The sequence below is a fragment of the Gopherus evgoodei genome, chromosome 6 (assembly GCF_007399415.2).
Source record: "Gopherus evgoodei ecotype Sinaloan lineage chromosome 6, rGopEvg1_v1.p, whole genome shotgun sequence".
Classification (NCBI taxonomy): domain Eukaryota; kingdom Metazoa; phylum Chordata; order Testudines; family Testudinidae; genus Gopherus; species Gopherus evgoodei.
Window position 1 is genome coordinate 91,803,837 of NC_044327.1, and position 21,475 is coordinate 91,825,311.

General features: G+C 39.4%; 1 protein-coding gene across 1 annotated transcript in view; it reads right to left on the minus strand.

The window, feature by feature from the left end:
• Nucleotides 1–562: 562 nt before the first annotated feature.
• HOMER1 (homer scaffold protein 1) overlaps nt 563–21,475 on the minus strand; it is a 153,022-nt gene continuing 132,109 nt past the window's right edge. The window contains 5 exon segments of the mRNA XM_030567547.1: nt 563–3,455; nt 3,458–3,557; nt 3,559–3,588; nt 10,442–10,522; nt 12,402–12,512. Coding sequence (XP_030423407.1) covers nt 3,400–3,455; nt 3,458–3,557; nt 3,559–3,588; nt 10,442–10,522; nt 12,402–12,512 — 378 coding nt within the window. The 3' untranslated portion in view covers nt 563–3,399.

The following is a 21,475-nucleotide window of genomic DNA, read 5'->3' on the forward strand; positions in this document are numbered from 1 at the left end:
TCACCATCACAGTATTAGTCACAGTCACCACTTTCTTACATTCAGTTTCAATTATATCTGTGTATTCACTATGCTAAACTACTTCTTACCTGAAATGTGCTCTTCTTTGAGATTTTATAACAATTAATTATTCCATATTCTTCCCTGTACCATGTAAAGTCCACTGTTGATGAATTATTTTGTTATCCTCTCCAGTTTACTTGGAAGTTTGCTGAGAGCAGGAAATCATGGCCTATATTACAGCTGACAGATTTTAATACGTCTGTATAGAAGAATACAACTTCGGGATCATTCCGGCATATGGATTATGAGAGAGACACTCCAAAAACTAACTTTCCAGACGGGGATGTACTTATAAAACCCTTTATGTCAAAGTCAGGATTTCACAACATGACATGCCAATGTAAAATCCAGTAGCACCTGAAGGATTAAGGTAACTGCTGCCATCACTTGCACACTTTTTAATACTTGAAAAAGTTTTAAGAAAAAATAAAGAGAAAAAGTACATTCTCCAGAGACAGCAAGTGTATTTCAAATAAAATTATATTTTTGTTTTTTTTTTCTCTTTCTTTCTTGTTGGGGTTCTTTTTTCCGATTTTTTTTTTTACAAGACTCCATAGTTGTCTTATAACAAGTTATACATAATATGATTGCTCTCCTCTCCTGTTTAGGTTTCACATTTTCAGGCTACAGTACCCAACGCTGTTTTCTGGCATATATATCCCACAGTTTTATCTAAATTAGATACAATGTACAATACCTGTCTCTGGGAAAAATTAATGTTTCAAATATCTTAATACAGAAGTGGAGAGGCTACAGTAGGTATACCCACCTAATTATGAACTTTAGATTACAATTCTACCACTCACCTACTGAAAATGAACATTTAAAATACTCTTAACAATAAGATTTTATTTATATGTGCACTTATGTCCACCTTATCCCATATCCATGTTTGACGACTACGTGGGAATTCAAAAGGTGCAGCCCTCAGCAGATTGCATTATTTTAAAAAATGAAATCAAGCATCTCTACTTTATGAGAAAAGAAATTTTCAAATATATTTTCCAATTTTAAATTTCATTTCACTAGGAAAATATTAAAAATGTGCACATCTAAATTTTTTCCATGTACTATATATACATATGTGTATGTATGTACACATAAAAATACTCATGTAACACACATATACAAAAATTAAGTGGAAATATTTTTGTAAGCTATTTTCCCACATGTAAATGATGACATTTTTAAAAGTTCTGATAATATAATTTAAAATAATATAATATCCTATCAACTTGCTTTTGTTTTACCTTTTACTTCCTCCTAATTAAGCCCATCCAGTTTTAATGGGCTTGATTCTCCTGACACATAAACCAGTTTTAATCAGTGTAACTCCACTGACATCACTGAAGATTCTTCTGTGTGTAATCACTGGTGTAAATCACAAGAGAATCAGCCCCAAATATCTTCATGTAAATTAAAACCTGGTGATTTCTGTTCACCTGATGAAGTTACCCATATCATCATCATTTAACATCCACCAAATAAAAAATATGTAACTCCCACAGAAAGCTTTCAGTCATACACACGCTGAACTAAGCTTTTCCCCCCTCTTAATAAATAAAATAGGTGAGAAAATACACTAAAAAATATGGAGGAAACGTAAATGTGTACACCACAAACAGTATAATACATGATGGTTTAGTATTTGATCTAAACTGCTCTCCTGACTTGTCAGGGGAACCTGACAAATCACTTGTAAAGAAAAATGATATTTTATAAACAAACCAGGTATTTTCTGTTTCTAATGTAAATCAGAACATGTGTTATACATACGGTATACACACACAAATCAGACCTACGCTTTCTAGTTTTGAATATCACTCTGTAAAAGTGGAGAAAATTGTCTGTTTACAAATTTAGTAATCATTTAGATTTTGTATTTAACATTCAAATTCATTTTGGGTGCAAACAAAACCTCAGTGCATCTTGAGACTCTTGAGTCTGATACTCATTCATACATTTTTTTTTTTTAAAACTCTCCAACATTGCAGGCAATTTATGGCAACAACATACTTTGATGCACTTCCCATTCAATAAGCAAACATATGACTCTTGGCTTACCTTTCAATGACTTTTCTTAAAATAAATATTATATAGAGAAATGCATGTTTGCCAAAAGTCTGTTAAAATTACATCAAAACAACTTAAAAACCCATTCACTGAGGATAAGTGAATTCAGTTCCTCTTTTGAACAACTATGTAACAGTTCAGAATATTGCCTGGTGTAGTTTTGATAAAGGTGTGCTGTGAAGAACTATACAGAGAAAACATGTCTCCATTTCAATTGCTATGACTACACAGCTTCTAGAGACATTTCTCTTGGCTGCACAAGTTCAACGTAAAAGTAATCCCCTTGTAATAGCTCTGCATCCTTGAAATGATCAATAAACAGTGTTCTCCACTAGCCATTATTACACAAAACTGAAATGCACTGATCATTCAGAAAAGATTTCTTGCAAAACAGGCTAATAAAACATCTTCAAGTAACTGCATATTCTAATTATATTTGATGTTTAATAAGGCCAGACAATAAATGACTGGCTACCTATATTTATGTGTGTATGTCAAATTTTAAATTAAAAAAATTTTTTTCTGAGGAACTCACCTGCCTTCATTGGTTGACTTCAAAATGTGTAATAAAATGGGAGACAGTATCTCATTGTAAATACATGGAATTAATATGGAAAGTAAACCATACACTGGACAATATTATAGAACACCAGAGTGAACTTCATAAAGAAATACAGTATCTTCCAGTATAAAAAAAAGGAAGAACTCTATACAAGCAGTTCTGTTAACTATGTTTCAATTAAAGATGCAATTCTCTCTCACTCCTGGCAAGAATTAATTGGTAATGGCACTGTTTCTCAACAGTGCAAAATATCCTGAGAAATTATTAAGATTACAACAAAAGACAGGGCTGTCATCACTAAGTTTTTGCACAAACCACATCAATTAGGTATCTTAATTAAATAAAAAAGCAGATAATCTACATTGTGTCTAACACAAAAAGGGGATGTGACCTGGGACACTGCTAATTCTTCCACTGGCTAATAATGAGAAAATCATTGCATTTAATTACTGTTAATATCTTTCTTCAAGTTATTTATGGCCAATAATATACATGGAGGTAATTTGTAATTCAAGTGTTTCTTTTTTAACTAGCTACAAGATGAATTCTAAATTTTACATTGAAATACTGTTCAAATTTAAAATAGGCCCTCTTGGAGGAGCATTTTTCTAATTTTGTGCAACTTTGATGCAGAGCCCAACATAGTCCCATGAAGAGAGACAGTGCATCTTTAAGATGATTGGCACTGAAATCCCATTTCTTTAGCTGCATTCTATTAGCTTGGCCAGGTTATCTCGTAATTCTGTTAGTTCAAAGATTTTCCATCAAGAATTTCTAAAAGTGTCTTCAAGTTATTGCGAAAAGCTTCTTGCTCATTCTGACTTTTCTCCAGACGTTGCTCTAGATCAGACAGCTGTCCTTTCCAGGTCCTTGTTTCGAATTTCTACTTCCTTCAGAGAAAACATGCAGTATGTTAATATACTGTTTATAAATAGAATGTAGTTTTCTCTTTCTGCTGTCAGTCATGTCTGTCTCAGTTAATCCAGGTTTTAAAAGACCACAGTTAAATTATTTGCAATCTTTCAGTTACTGCTAACTAAAACACAGGTTTTTGTTGAAGGCCAGTGAGGAGTTTGAAAAAAACGCTACCCTCCTTTTATCTTCTCAGTAAAACATTCAAGGGACAGGACATTTGGAATAGAGTGATAAAATTATATAGCCGCTGAGTGCCATCTTGAATGCAAGACGTTAACTGAAGTAAATTTGCTATGGTTTTCTGATATATAAATATGCCATTTACTGAAAGTGGCTTCTCAAGGGATTATTTTAATCTTAGCCAGCCATTCTCCATTTTAGAATACACAGATTACTCAAGGACACACACCCCATTAAATAAAAAGAATGGTTTCATGTCTTAGACATCCTTCATGTGTGAATGAATATTATCACACTGTAAACCCACTGTATATGCTATTTCACACGACACATTGACCTATATAGATTAAGACTAATATCAAGATAACTGTACAAATGTATAAACAACAAAGTACTAATTACATCTTTTGTTGTACTGAAATGTATGTTCAGAGCTTCTCTCTGCTCCTGGGTGCTATTTGAGTAGTTTCTGAGCTGCCATACATAGAAGCTGTTCCAATATCACAGTGGGTAGGAGGGGAGACAACGTGTCTGCATCTCAAATGCAGCTCAAGGGGAATTACACCATGGTAAATGTCTTTTCTCATCTTTAAGCACAGGAGCAGCCCACAGTTGCTATAGGTCACACAACACGATGCTGCTCAAATCAGGCTGTTGGATCAAGATGCAGAACTGTATACTCAGACCTCTAATCTCTGTGGGTCACGTATTAAAGGGGAGGGCAGGCTATAATAAGCTACATTTTATGCAAATTGCATGCTGCCCTGGGGCTCCTGACAAGTTATCAACATGAGCCTTATTTGTGTCTGGTGTAGCTTATTGTTATAATTGTGTCTCAATTTAAATTTCAGTTATTTAAAAAATCTTTTAAAAACAGCATAGGGAGGGTTTATATATATACCTTCTACTATGAAAAACTGTTTTCAGGAAACGGACAGAAAAAAATATTTATATATTTACTTATAAACATTTTTTCATCATTTTGTGGGCTACTGGGCTTCCCCTTGTCCTCCCATCTCCCAGAAGCCAGCTGCCCTTTCAGCAGCACTCTGTGACAGAAGAGTCACTTTCAACTCGGCGGCATTTTATCAAATTAAATTTGGAATATTTAATAGTTCCCATTTTAGGTTTTACAATGACTGGTTTCAAGCTGCTGGTGAAAAGCACTTTGAGAAGCGGTCAATTTACAGTGGCCACTTTTTCTCCTCCTGTGTGTCCTACTCTTCCCTGCAGCTGCCTCCATTCACCACCTCCCCTCTCTGCACTGCCTGTTGCCATTCCCCCCTGCACCACCTCACTTACCCTAATGACTGTACTAATGTTTTCCATTGATATGGGCCCAGACGTACACCAGCGGGAGCTGGACGAGGACAATAAGCACCCACCAATGATGGGGTACCAAGTGGCTCAAAACTACCCTAAAGTCATGTAATCAGCTTCTCACTACACAGGGAAATCCTTGGGTGGTGCAGATAATTGTATTGACTCCTACACTATCCCACCTTTTGACTACTGGTCACAGAATACAACTTGGGGAAAGATGATGTGGCCAAAGCCCCTCAGAACAGCCCCAAAGAACAGCCCCTGGAGCATGTGGCAGCAAGCACAGCTTTCAGCAGCCTTTATGGGCCAGAAAGCTGCAGAATCAGAGAATCACAAAGGAGGCTTAAAAACCACACTTACATGTATGCACAGCAACCCGCCCTACGTGAGCATGTGGTCATGGGTTACATTAAAGTTAAACCGGAACCCTGTGCTTGCTTTTCATTTGTAAACAGATATGGAGTATTAAAAATCTTAATAAATTACTGGGTTTTGATTACTGTGTCTTGTACAAACCATCCGAGTAGGACTTTCCCCCCTGCTCTTGGAGTCCACAGCAGAGTGCTTTTAGTCTGTTTATACGATAGTTCTGGAAGTACTTAGAAGGGAGAATTGACTGAAAAAGATGCATTTCAGATTTATTTATACTGAATGGCATTGTTTGGAGCACTTAGCACTGCTTTGTAGGCTCCTATTATTACTAGGTATGTAACAACTGCCATAACAGAACAGACCAATTATCCATCTTTGAATCCATACCTGTGCTAAATTCTATTGCCCTGCTCTTTAGTGTTTACACCTGTGCTGTGAAGTGTGTAAAACTGTACCAAATTACATGTAAATGATTACACAAATGCAATGCAGTAAAGACTCAGGCCTCCTTTGTCCAGATCATCCATGACATATGCCTAAAAAGAAGGTGTTAACTCTCTAATATTTTTTTTAGCTGCACAATGTCTATTTCTTCTTCCAAAGTGGAACTGATTACTTGCTCTCTTTCTCCTCTTCTCTTTCTGACCTCCTGGCAGAGCCCCTTCTCCATTTCCCAATGCTACATGCAGTGGGGTGGTCTTCCTTAATCCCAAGAACTTAAAATACTGTAAGCAGGGAGGGCAAGAGGATGTACTAGAACATTTCTCATATCTAATGATATTCATATAGATGGATGTGTGACTATCATCTAAATATTAGTAATCCTGAATATGTGCATCATCCAGGTCTAAATAATGGCTGATTTGCCTATACCTAATATTGAACACCTTCCTCAATCTAGTCCACTGTCCAATTGCTCTTAAAAAGTTAGGATTTTTATCTAATATCTAGCATAAACATTCCATTCCTTACTGTGCCCTTGCTCCTTTTCCTAATATTTTCTGAGAATAGGAATACTTACTTTCTTCATTTAAATTATTTTGTGGGTACTTACAGACTGTATTTATGTCCTTTCTTGTCTTCTTTTCTTAACTATACACAGTTAGCTTCCCCAAATATTTCTCATATATATTTCCTCCAATTCTTGCATCATATTTGTTTCCCTTCTTTGATTCAGTATACTTACTGATCTGCAGGAAACAGAACTGCATGCAATATTCCAGCTCCTGTTGCTGAAGTGTTATAAAAATGTATTTCCTTAGCTTTACATACAGCCTTCCTACATATACACCCAAAGAACAGCACTAGCATTTTTGGCACAAGTATTGCCTTGCAAGTTCGTATTTAGTTTAGTGTCTGCTATTACAGCTAGATCTTTCTCACACTTGTTGCCTTCCAGATAGCTGTCTCTCTCCATTCCTATCTGCAGGTATGAGATTTAACTTTATTAGTAATGAATCTCATCTTATTATAATCAACTCACTCTTCTGATCTCTCCAGGTCCATTTGCAGCTATATTCTGTCCTGTGTTTTTGAGCTCCTCCTATTCTAATGGTATTGTGATTAATTTTTAAAACATTTTTATTCTAAATGAAAAAAATATTAACACAACAAATAGTGTTTGTTGTTTCCATCATAATGAAGTCCTGTGGATCTTAGTCCAAGGTATGTAGTAACAGATCAGAATTAAATATATATGTTTTGAGTAAAAGCTATATTATGAATCTGCTATTCTAATAAAGGAATACTTACTTATTGTGAGCTTATGTGATCATGGCTGATTGCGTATGCTTTCTCTGTATTATTAATGAAAATGTTAACTAACAAGGCTCCCAATACTTACCCCTCTACTGTGATAGCTTATTTGATACTGTTCCCCACTGGAGTTCTTACCATTAATGGATTACTCTCTATTTCATTCCTGTTCATCAATATCTTTTTATCGAGTTGGTATGCAGGACAATGTGATATACTTTATTTTGTATAGCCTTTTTTATACAAGTTGTATTTTAAAATATTTTAGAGGTACACAATACATTAAATTGAAAATAAAAAATAAAACCGAGAGAGGAGAGAAATGAATAGTTATGCAGAAAGGAGAAAACATCTGTTTTTAAATGAGATCTGAAAACAGGTGATGGATCGGAGAATCACAGAAATACAGGGCTGAAAGGGACCTTGAGAAGTCACCAAGTCCAAACCCCTTTGCTGAGGCAGGACCAAGTAAACCTAGATCATCCCTGGCAGATGTTGTCCAAACTGTTCTTAAAAACTTCCAAAGATGGAGATTCCACAATCTCCCTTGGAAGCCTAGTCCAGAGCAGAGCTACATAATTAAAGCTTTTCCTCCTAACATCTAATCTAAGGGTATGTCTTCACTAGCAATGTTAAAGCACACCAGCTGTAAAAAAACCACCCCCACAAGGAGAGTAACTACCAGTGCTGGGAGCGCGGCTCCCAGCGCTGGTGCACTGTCTACACTGCCACTTTACAGCACTGAAACTTGCAGTGCTCAGGTGGCGGCCACTGGGAGCTGTGGGCGACTGTAGCTGCGGATGGTCAATGTAAACAAAGTGTCTCGCAGCCCGCCAGTGGATTACCCCAACGCACCACATGTGGCAGGTTGCCAACTACTACCCTTGTCTGTTTTGAATTTCATCTTGCTGATTTCAGACTAATTCTCTAATGTGTCAAGGTCATTTTTAATTCTAATCCTATCTTCAAAGTGCTTGCAACCCCCCCAGGTTGGTGTCATCTCCAAATATTATAAGCATACTCTCCACTACATTATCCAAGTCATTAATAAAAATATTTAATAATACCAGACCCAGGATTGACTCCTCATAGAATCATATAAGATTAGGGTTGGAAGAGACCTCAAATGGTCATCTAGTCCAATCCCCTGCTCAAAGCAGGACCAATCCCAACTAAATCATCCCAGCCAGGGCTTTGTCAAGCCAGACCTTAAAAACCTCTAAGATGGAGATTCCACCACCTCCCTAATTAACCCATTCCAGTGCTTCACCATCCTCCTAGTGAAATATTTTTTCCTAATATCCAACCTAGACTTCCCCCACTGCAACTTGAGAACTAAAATTCAGAGGGATCTTGATAAATTGGAGAACTGGGGTATAGACAACAAAATTAAATTCAACAAAGACAAACAAAGAACTTAGGAAAGAAAAAACAAATACACACATACAAACTGGAGGAGGGGGGTAACTGGCTTGGTAGCAGCACTGCTGAAAAGGATCTAGGAGTTGTGGTGGATCACAACATCAATATGAGTCAGTAATGCAATGCTGTTGCAAAAAAAGCAAATGCATTTAGGTTGTATTAACAGATGCATAACATGCAAGTCACAAGAGGTGATAATACTGCTCTATTCAGCACTGGTTAGGCCTCAGCTGGAGTAGTGTCCCATTTTGGTCAACAATTTATAGAAAGGATACAGAGAAACTGGAAAGGATCCAGAGGCAAGTGACAAGGATGATCAGAGGGATGAAATGCAAGCCATATCAGAGCAAAGGCAGAAGGAATTTGGCATCTTTAGTTTTAAAAAGAGAAGATTAAGGGGGACATGATAGCGGTCTTCAAATACTTGAAAGGCTGCCATAAAAAAGATGGAGAAAAGTTGTTCTCTCTTGCCACACAGGGCAGGACAAGAGGAAATGGGTTCAAACTACAGCATAGCAGATTTAGATTAAATCTCAGGAAAAACGTCCTAATTGTAAGAGCAGTAGGACAATGGAACAGACTGCATAGGGAAACTCTTTCATTGTGAGTTTAAAAAGAAGGCTGGATAGCCATCTGTCTTGGATGGTTTAGACACAACAAATCCTGCATCTTGGCAGGGATGTAGATTAGATGATCCTTGCAGTCCCTTCTAACCCAATGGTTCTATGATTCTAACAGATACAGAAAAAGGCAATGCAAGCCTCTTCCTTGCCCTGTCTACACATTTCAGTCTACATCTGTAGAGAGACCTATTCTAGGAATTAGATGTGGGCCCAAGAGACATAATTCAGATACGAATTTCAAAGCTCCTAAATTTTGGAAGTGTTTGAACACAGGGACTTACTTAATGCCCATCTCTGCTCGAAATAAAAGAATAGTTCAGTCACCAACTACATCTGGGCTTCTGCTGAGTCTGCCATAGGGTTTTCAGTTAAAGGGACAGACTGAGGTCACCGATTCATTTTACACAGAACTACTGAATTGTCAGACTAACTATTTTCAAACTGGTGCTAAATTTAAACTGACAGAGATGAAAGGCTCCATGTTCCATTTCCAATTTGTGGAGGCATTCAGCTCTCAAAACAATTTTCACGAACAAAACAAACACACCCCAATAGGATCCCCAACCCAAATCCTGGGTTTAGAGACTCCTGAGAGAATGTTAAGAATTGTTGAGTTATTCAAACGAACAAGGAATAATGAGATACTGTATATATGGACACTTTAAAATCAGAGTACCGTTGCAATTTGATCTAGATTCATTACAGTGTGTGCTAAAGAACCTGATGAAGGCACTCAATGGCAGCAGGTCTGCCATAAAGGCCTAAGAGAAGCAAGTAGTGCTCAAAATGAGAACAGTGTTGGCCAGTGAAGGAATGTGGCCAGAGAATGCATTAATGTGGTGCATCTCCTAAGCAGCTTCCACTACAGTAGCTTCTATGGAGCTTCAGCTGCAACTTAAAATTGCTCCCCTATGGAGCAGTTAGGTCAAATGGCCGAAGGGCAGGGAAATGGCAATTTGGTGTGAATTCCCCCTGGAGAATATGGACTCCAGACTGGTTCATGGAGGCATAAGTTACACCTCTCTCTGTCAGTTTGGGTGAACCTAGCCAGGAACAGATAAGCTGCAATATGATAATTATAAGTGTCTGCCTACTGCCCATCTTCCTTTTTCTCCTACATCTAAATTAATATGTATATAATACTGATGCTTACCTGGAGCTTCTGGGTCAAAGCATCCCTCTGTGCCTGAAGCTCTCTGGCATTATCAATTTCTTGTTTCAATCTTTCTATTTCCTGAGAGAGGAAAAACAATTCCTTTAACTACATATTACCGGATCTTAACTCAGTGCAAATAAGCCACTTATTCTCTTCCTGGCCAAATCATTCCAATTATACCAAAACGGACACTGTGCAGCTGCTTACCTCGACACTTGTGTGTGGAGTTCAACACCCCCCCACCCAGACACACACACTAATAGTATGGAATCAGCAACTTCTGCAATTTATTCATCTGCATGTTAGACATATACCAACAATGAGCAATTCCATCTTGAAAAGTGTAATAACTCAAACATATTTGCCATCAACATTTAACCTTTGTGGAGTTTCTCTTACCCTCCCATCCCAGCAAGGCTGGAATATTTTTTCTGGAAAATTGAGGGTCATGGTAGTTAAAGTTCAATCCTGGTCTGTGCTTACTTTAAAACAATATTTTACTGCACACTAATGTACTCCTCCTCCTTTTCAAAAGAGAAATCTAGACTTAAGGGAGGAGCTGCTTCCTATATCATTAGCAAGGGATGAAGCCAGCAGCGGCAAGAGAGAGGGAACAGAAATTGCCTGAATACAAAGTTCTGACCACTGACTGCCATATGAAGAGAGATAGATAAAAATGGTATTTTTAGTTTAGAGAAAGTATGAGGGAATGAAGGTGATAAAAGTATACAAAATAAATGGTATAGAGATTAGATAAGACATTTCTGTTCACTCATTCTCATGATACAAGAACAAGCAGTTAGTCAATGAAATTGAAAGGCTGCAACTTTAAAACTGATAAATATTTTCCCCCACAACGCACAATTACCATGTTGACCAATTTGCCATAAGATATCACTGAGGCCAAGAGCTTAGCAGGAAACAAAGAAGGACTGGATGTTTACATGGATAACAAGAGCATACAGAATTTCAAAAGTAATGATTAAAAAAACAACAGGAAAAAAGAAACCAATACACATCCCCACATCTCAGGACACAAGCCGACCTCTTACAGGGGTTAGGAAGAAACTTGCCCTGTGGGGAAGTAATTCCATAACTGTCAATGTCCAGGTTTCTTGCACTCTCTCTTAAACATCTGGTGCTGGCCACTGTTGGAAACTTCTGGTCTGATCCAGCATGGCAATGCCAATGTTCCTACATACTGCTTCTTATAGAATCTTTGGTAATGGGGGAACCAGAAAAGCCAATTCCCGCCATAGTCTGCTCCCTTCTCCCTTTTATCCTTCCCCTTCAGTATGGAGACAGTTAGCTATCTCTTTTGGGGGCGGGTATGCTTCACTTCGGGGCAGCACAGGTGGCTTCTCTAATTCCCCATACCTTCCTACTGCTGGCCCAGATCCTGGCTGACGGCACAATAAGCAGCACCAAATACGGAGTGGAGCTTATTTAGAAGAAAGGGGCAGGGCCCTTAGGACCCCAAAATCAGCTATATTAAAATAAATCTTAACTCATAAAGACTGGTTTGTTTCTCACCACGAACTCACTTCCTCAATAAAGGAAAGCAGTGCTTATAGCTACTTTTTAAAATAAATACTTGCACTGACATTGCTTGTCTATAAATGGGATTCACAGTGCTTCATTTTGACTGCTGCTGTGAAGAAATGCTGCATGCTTCAGTACATGCTTTCTTTTGCAAAGAAAAGTACTTGGGGAGAGTGAACAGAAAAACACAGATTTTTGGCTCAGATACACTAAAATACACACAATAGTTGTAACTGACAATCTGTAAGAAAATTTATTAGCCTCAAAAAGGCTAAAAAATGGATTCTTCTTACTTTAGTCCACACAGAAATTACCTCTGTGCTCACAAGCAGATTTAAGATTACATTACAAACTGTTATAAATAATATGATTTTTAAAGCCACTTTAAAATGTTATGAATAATGTTAGCAAATACCTCTTCTTTCTTCTTCAGTGTGGATTCTAATTCCTGTATTGTCTGGTTTAATTCTGTTTTATGTGTATGGACTGCATTTGCTTGACTGCTCACACACTCCAGCTCAGTCACCTGTAGAAATAAATGTCAGCAATAAATATAAAATTAAGTGACAACATGAAGAATTACAAGGTGCTATTGCCTCTTTGCATTAACACTTACATCTGAAATATACATCTGCTGAAATATACTTATTAACTGTAAAAATATATATGGATTAAGATGCTGAAAATATTTTTGTAAAACATTAGTATAAAATTCCTTACCCAATTGTTTTGTATAATATTTCCAGCCTCTGAAATTCTAAATTTTGTTGCAGTTTCTGATAACTGAAAAATATTGGTTCTGTAGTCTGAAAAAAGCCCCTTTTGCATGAAAATGTGCACTTACTAATTTTGAAAACATTCAGAAGAAGCAGCATTATCTCTCTAGAGTTCACATGGTCTAGAGGATTGATCACAGATTTGTCTAATCTGATCTATCTAATCTATCCATTGAAAGTTTTTAATATTGCATCATGTTAATCAATGACCACCCAGTCCTCCAAAAGACAACTACAATTTCTCAGACTCAATTTCTGAATTTGCATGCAAGGTGTAGTGCTGCATACTTACCTACCAACACATGGCTGCAAACATTTTAACTCCTTTATATTTTCAGATCTCACCTTTAGGCCAGTGGCTAAATGGCACATTTTGGTACTACAGAGTTCCCTTTATTAGCAGACAGAGTGCTCTGTCCATCTGTCTTTGGATAAAACGCACAGCAATGGCATGTACCATTTTGATTTGAAGAGATGTTAATATGCCTGTTGTTATACTCAAACAAATGATCCTTGAGAGAATAATGGGTAACATTTTGTACATCCATGAATTATATTCTATAATACAATATTCTACTTAGAAACGTTGTTCATAAATCATTCAGAACACTGATAGAGCCATTATGTTTTCTATCAATCCAGCTCTTGCATGTGTGAAGTAAGCTAAAAATATATTATGAATAATAAATAAAATGTTAGTGAAAAATATTACTGCACAAAGCAACAACTCAGTTTTCTAAATAAATTATTTCCCTCTGAAGCTTAAGGCTCTAATTTTCTTTAAAGACCATAATTACAAAGAGTCTGTTCAATTACAGATACGATGTGCTCCTAATTTGCATGAAGCATCTTTTAAAAAGGACAGATTTTCAGCGGTTTAAAATGAAGGTTACTTATATGAAACCAGAGTTCTTCAGGATGGACTCTGCATACTCACACTCATGGGTTGTGCTGCCTGGTGCAGCCTGAACAATGGAGCTTTCTCCTAGCAGTGTCCGTTAAAGGGACACTTCCCTCAGTGTTCTGAATATTCTGACAGAAAGGCTATAAAAAGTGGAAGGAACTGCTGCTGCCTCACTTCCTTCCACCCCTGCCTCAGAGGTAGATTTTATTAAGACTGCGAGGAAGAGTGGTGGGGGTGTGTGCGCGCGTGTGTGGAGATTGTGACTATCCAGAGCCCATCTCAAAGAACTCTGGTTACAGGTAAGAACATAAGAACAGACATACTGGGTCAGACCAGTGGTCCATCTAGCCCAATATCATGTCTTCCGACAATGGCCAATGTCAGATGCTTCAAGGGGAATTAAAAGAACAGGGCAATTATCCCTGACTATCTTGGCTAACAGCCATTGATGTACCTTGTGATGGGTTGGATCACAGAAACCTCCTTGGGGATGCCAACTGATGTACCATGACTACTACTGCCCCTGCTTTCCCTGCCAGCCTGGGACTCCAGCACCCTGTCTTGTTGAGCCAGACATGCCTGTCTGCTCCAACACAGATCCAGGGTCTGAACCACATGCCCCAAAGCTGCAGGCTTAGCTGAAAGCAGCTTACAGAAGTGTTCCTGTCTTTAACACTCAGATGCCCAACTCTCAATGGAGTCCAAACCCCAAATAAATCCATTTTACCCTGTATAAGGCTGATACAGGATAAACTCATGAATTATTCGCCCTCTATAACACTGATAGAGAGAGATGAACAACTGTTTGCCCCCCCGCCCCTCCAGGTATTAATACATACTTTGGGTTAATAAAAAAGTAAAACGTGATTTTATTAAATACAGAAAGTAGGATGTAAGTGGTTCCAAGTAGTAACAGACAAAACAAAGTGAATTACCAAGTAAAATAAAATAAAACACACAAATCTGAATCTAATACAGTAATAAAACTGAATACAGATAAAATCTCACCCTCAGAGAAGTTTCAATAAGTTTCTTTCACAGACTGGATGCTTTCCTAGTCTGGTATCAGAGGGTAGCCGTGTTAGTCTGGATCTGTAAAAGCAGCAAAGAATCCTGTGGCACCTTATAGACTAACAGACGTTTTGGAGCATGAGCTTTCGTGGGTGAATACCCACTTCCTCAGATGCATGTAAGATTTTGGAGCTCATGCTCCAAAACGTCTGTTAGTCTATAAGGTGCCACAGGATTCTTTGCTGCTTTCCTAGTCTGGGCACAATTCTTTCCCTAGTACAGCCCTTGTTCCAGCTCAGGTGGTAGCTAGGGGATTTCTCATGATTGCAGCCCTCACTTTTGTTCTCTTCACCCACTTATATATCTTTTGAATAAGGTGGGAATCATTAGTCCCTCTGAGTTCCCACCCCTCACTTCTAAATGGAAAAGCACAAGGTTAAAGGTGGATTTCAGTTCAGGTGACACGATCACATGTCACTGTAAGACTTTATTACCCACTTGCCAGCACACATGTATACAGGAAGACTTACAAGTAAAACAAAGCCATGTACAGACAATTGTCCTGGTTAACGGGAACCATCAAGATTCCAAACCACCATTGATGGCCCACACTTTACATAATTACAATAGGCCCTCAGAGTTATATTTTATATTTCTAGTTTCACATACAAGAGTGATACATTTATACAAATAGGATGACCATGCTCAGTAGATTATAAGCTTTGTAATAATACCTTGCAAGAGACCTTTTGCTTGAAGCATATTCCATTTACATTATATTCATACTCATCAGCATACTTTCATAAAATCATATAGAGTGCAACGTCACATACCTATCCCTCCATGAACTTATCTAATACTTTTTTGAACCCAGATATAATTTTGGCCTTCACAACATCCTCTGGCAATGAGTTCCATTGGTTGATTGTACATAACCTTCATTTCTTCTTTGAATGTCCTCTTTATATTTCCACTCATGGCATAGTTTGGAAAGCAGTACTCCATAAATGGGAGGTGGAACTCAGTGTCATAATTAAATAAGGACTGAAGTACAACTCTACCAAACTGGGTATCTACTCTAGGTGCCAGAACTAATATGTAATGTTAAGTAAATGTATGTACAGTGCTCCAAGTGGCAGCCCTACATACCTTCCAAACTGGCACATGTCTAAGATATGCCAAGGATGTAGCCATTGCTCTAGCAGAATGTGATATAATCCAGCAAGGGGAGAATAGTTGCTAATCTATAGCGTTCCTGAATACATTGTCTAACCCATTTAGATATTGTTTGTGACAAGACAGCTTGTCTGCATAGGAAAAAAGATTTAGGAAGCCTGTGAAATTCCTTAGTCTTATTTAGACAAGATAAGAGTTCTCTGAGTATCCAAAGTATGTAAGCTCAATTCACTCTTGTCACCGTGAGGAACAAAACTGGTAAATGTACTGTTTGATTAATATGAAACTTCAATACTAAGTAAAAATACTGGGCTAGGACAAAGCACCACCCTTATATTTGTGAAAAATAGTGAAAATTGGTCCAGCCACAAGAGTATGTAACTTGCTCACTTTCCCAGCTGAAATTATAGCTATTATAAAAGCAGTTTTAATAGACAAATAGAATCGAGAGCACTCCGCCTAAGGCACAAAAGGCAACTTTATGAGTTGCGCTAAGACTTAATTGAGATCCCATGGCAGAATTGAGTCTTTGCCCAGTCTCACCCAGCTCTGCCCGAGAAGAATCAGGGAAATATTCTTAACTGGCCTGCTAGTTTCTGATTGGTCAGTTCTCCTCCTTGCCCTTCTAGGGCTCTGGAGGACTAAGTGTTGTTGGTAGCCCAGCCTGACTGTGTGTGTGGACGTGTGTGTGGGGAGGGAAGTGTCAAGATGCCAACACCTGGGGTTAGAGAAGGCCTGATGGATCCCAAGGGCCCAATCTCCTCCTCCTAGAATATCCACACCATACCGGGAAAAGAAACCTGCATTCTAGCACTGTGAACCTTGGTATTGCACACAAAAGGCATATAGTTGCAGTGACAAACAACATTGAGTAATGCGAGGACTAGTGTCCTTCATCACCTGCAACCATTTACAGGGTGGATTGTCCATTATTAGGTCAAAGGGAGACCCTAAAAGATAATAATGTAATTCCCCTACAACCTATTTGATGGTCAGGCATTCTTGTTTGATGAAGAAGAATCTAGTCTCTAGTGGCTGCAGCTTCTGAATTACATAGAGTATAAGATCTTCCACAACCTGACAGTTTTGTGACACTGCTCCCAAATGTACTGCAGAAGCATCCATTTGCAGTAAGAACTGGCGTGAGAAGACGTCCAGACTCTGAAGTACAGGCTGCTGACATAGGATACTCTTTATCTTGATATTGGCTTCATCACAGTCAGTTGTCCACTGGACTGCTCTGGGTGCAGTGGCCTTTGTGAGGTGTCTCGATGGTGCTGCAAGGCTTGTGAAGTGGGGCATGAACCTAGTGTAATAGCTGGTCCACTCCCAGGAAAGCATTTCCTCTCCCCTAACAGTCATGCTATGTCCATTCATACCCTGCTCCAATGATGTACTTATGAGAGGAAGGAGATCAAGGGATCCCAGAGGTGTCCTTTAGGTGCTACCTGTTGGCACTGAGGGCAAGCCTCACAAAAATTCTCTACTTCTTTGTGGACCCCTGGCTGATAAAATCTGCCCAGAACCCTCTCTAGGGTTTTGTCTCTGCCCAAGTGAGCAATGAAGGGACTGCATGTGCCAGCTGTAGCATTTCTTTCTGAATGTTTCAAAGCACTAGGATCTAGTGGCATACCTCACCTGGGCAGGAGTTCTTCTCCACACAATAGAGTAAGTCATTTTGCCACTTGAAATAAGGACATTGGGAGGTTTAAACCTCCTGACAGATGGTTCCATTAACCACCACAATCTATGTGTATGCCTCTCCAAGGGTGTCATCTCCTTGTTCTTCTCAGACCAAATCAAAGGAACTGGCTAACAGCATTGGGTTGACATTGGGAAGAGAGAGTTATCCTGAGGTTGTTCTGCTGAGCTGCCAGCCATCTTGTCAGCTGTCAAGGCTGTTTGCAATCAAGCAAGTTGTCTCTGTTTCTGAGTCTTCTTGAATTGCAAGAAGCCATTACAGAGGTTGGAGCCCACAATTGGGAAGATGTCAGAACGGTGATCAGATCTGACATCTGAGCTCTCTAAGCGGTGCAGTAATAGCGAAGAGAAGCATTGCCAGTCCCTCCCAATTATTACTTCCCATGGCAAACTGAGTGTTACACCAACCTGAAGCATTCTGGTTGGTTCACTATGTTCAAATGTCGTCAGGCTATTGGGTAGGTATGAGTATCCTCATGGACTCAGGTCACATACACTGGATCATCCTCCTGTTATTCTCCAGAATCCACTAAGGTCTCCCAGACTATGGTTCAGAAGCACCTTGGGTATGTCTTCACGACTGGCCGTATCGGCGGGTAGCAATTGATTTCTCGGAGATTGATATATCACATCTCACCTAGATGCGATATATCAATCCCCGAATGCGCTCTGGTCAACTCCGGAACGCCACCAATGCGAACGGCAGTAGCGGAGTCAACAGGGGGAGCCACGGACGTCGATCCCGCGCTGTGAGGATGGTAGGTAACTGATCTAAGATACTTCAACTTCAGCTACGCTATTCACGTAGCTGAAGTTGCATATCTTAGATCGATCCCCTCCCCTAGTGTAGACCAGCCCCTTGAGTTTATTAGCTCTGATACTGTTCAGCTCCATAGGACTACTGGATTTACAAATCCTTAGCAACAGTTCTAATCTGTTCTTCCTGAGAGACCCCAGTACTCCATGAAACCACACACTGTGAAATCACATGAGTGACTGATGTACCCCAGCTTTCTACAGTAGAAACAGATGATCATTTGTTTAGGGGAAGTTCCCTGACTCGCTCCCAGTTGTGACTCCATGTACTTCCTCTCTGATGTTCTTTTGGTGGTGTTGAGGGATGCCTTCTGTGGTCCATGAGGAGGGTACCCCTCATTCTGAGACTTCTTCAAGAACTCTCAGCCCTTTCCTGATAGTTCAGGTTGATTCCTCGGGAGGCTGGGGCCAGGCTTCTCTAGGCCTAGGTGGCTCACACTGGTCGGGTCAACCTAACAGCATAAAGTCCTCTGTGAATAGGATGGCACCTTCAGTGGTGTTGGAGTTATGTCTGCATACAGTAGGTTTGAGTGGTGGTTTGCAAAGCCTCTAGATACTGTCTGAGCACTACAGACTCTACAATCTCGACTGGAGAGCAGGAAACCAGCTGAAGCAACAGGGTGGCTCAATCCTTTAGTTGCTGGGCCATGGAACAGGGTTGTGTCCCAAAGGAGAAAGTTTCTATCTGGAACCAGTGCTGGTAAGTCTCCATTGATACCCCTTGTCAGTCAAAGATGGCAGCTTTCAGGGTATCATAGTCCTTTGTGGCTTCATCATTGAAGGCCCAGTAACTTGTCTGAGCTTCCGCAGACAGAAAAGGAGCTAGTCATGCAGCTTAGTCGTCTTTTCCCACTGAACAGCGTAACATGTATCTCAAGATCATCATCACGTCCTATTTTGGTAAGGTCTATTCCTGACCGCAACAGTGTCACTCTGGAATGGGAGCCACTGGTGATCCACTCATTTATTGCCTCCTGCAACTGTCATTGCCGCTATGGCTGCTGCCTCTACAGTAGCTTGAGAAGCACAGCTTGCTGCTTCTGCGTGGTCTCATTGGCTTCCTGTTGTCCAGGAAAAGCCCCTGCTGCAGAGCCGGGAATCTCCTTTACACAGTCTCCTCCATGGTTCTCCTTTACAGAAAGGAGAACCATGCTAATCCCATTGCTAATACCAAGTTGGGATAGCTGGGGCTGCTCCACAGTGCCTCTTGTGTGGCCAAGTGTGGTACTGCAGGTGTTCCCTGCCTTAGACCACAAGTTCTGGCAGCCTGCCTGGAGCAGGGTGACCATGTCACAAACTCAGCAACAGTCCCTAAAGAGTTAAATACAAACACTCAGATGTTGACTGTCTGCACCTTTAAATAAACAAACAACATATTTAGTTGTGTAACTTTAGCGCCTTCATGGCCAAGATGGAGTCTGCTCTGCAGGCAGCTCTGGCCAACAGAAGGCGTAAGCAGGAATGCAGTAGGAGAAATCCCTTCCACCCCAGGGGCACCTGTTCCAACCCCTTCCAGAGTGAACACACACATATCCACAGGAAAAGTACAATGGATATAAGAAAGGGAAATATTTATTTACAGAGGGATGAGAGGAGAAATACAACAAGGGGAAATATAGAGCGAGCAGTAAAACAGGGCTGCCTCCAAACCCAGGCCCCACGGGCTCAGTGGTAGCACAGTCTGGAAGGGCAGACACTGAGCAATGTGTCTGCACACAGAGTCTTGTTGGTAGCCTAACTGAGCAGGTGGGTTTTAGGGTGTCAACACCTTCAAAAAAATGCAGAAAAGGGCTGATATCATACTTATGATATTCTACAGCAAGATAGACAGGCTAGGATTAATGAGAATAATAAAACATGAAAGAAGGGTTATATAGAACTGTAAAGACGAACGCTAATTATAAAGATACAACATCAAGGTGCTGGGAACATAAAAATATACAGGAAAAAGGCAAGCAGTAACAATTTTAGCAACAAAAACAATAGGGCAGGACTAAATACAGAAAAATAAGATCAAGATAATAGTATGTAGCCCATTGTTCAGTACGTGTGATAGGTCGCTTCTGTGTTTGATTCATAGAGGATAAGAGTCTGCTACAGCTCCCAGCTTGAGGACTTAGGCCGCCATCCTGCAAATACTCACTCACTTTACTTTACTTAAATGAGTAATTCAATTAAAGTAAATGATCTTACACTTCTAAAATACAAATTATAATGCAGTTTTACCAAATTACATAGAAAATTTAATTTTCAAAACTACACTATGCATCATTAAACAGATGTAAAACAAGTAATTATTTCTGGAAACTCCAATTCATTTTTGTTTCTTTCCTTTCTCAGTAACAAATGTGATTGATTATCCACTAGGGTTCTCCCTCTCACTATGTACACTGTTTTTTTTGTGGTTTTCTAGGGCAATCTGATTGATGTGTGAGCTTCCCAAGAGAACACAGACAGACACACAGGCACAGATATAAACACTGCCCATGCAGGATGCTCTCACAGAAAAATCTTGTGTACAGAGAACCCATTTAACTACCCTTTAACATGAAAACCTGTACTGGAGTTTTTGCCTCCTCTTGAAATCTATCTTAATATGAACATTTTTAAAAATCAGGGCTATTCATTACAGGAGTCTCTTTTCTTGACAGGGCTCTCTCGGGACCAAATGGCATGTTTCTTAGGAGCTTAATGGACAGATTTTTGGTCATGTTTCATCTATATGCCCTCTGAAGAAAGAGTCAGATTTAACAACTAATATAATGATAATCCATTTGTCAAAACAGGCACAGTCACTTAACCTCTGCTTGCCATCATACGCTGTAGCTAAAACATTGCCTCCTTGTCTTATTCCAATGTTTCAGCAGAATTTTAAACACCAGTTTCTATCTTTTTTATAGAGGGAGCTAACTGAGATGTCAAAATTGTGCTTTAAAAAAATATGTCGCTGAATTAACTACCAAATCTAACAGCTTCTCCAGTTCCAAACATGGGACCTGACCCTAAAAGGTACTGACTGATTCTTGTAAAGTGCTGAGGGAAGTGTTGAAAGTGCTCAGAACCTTGCAGGATCAGGACCAGTCTAGATTAACAACCTGCATCCTG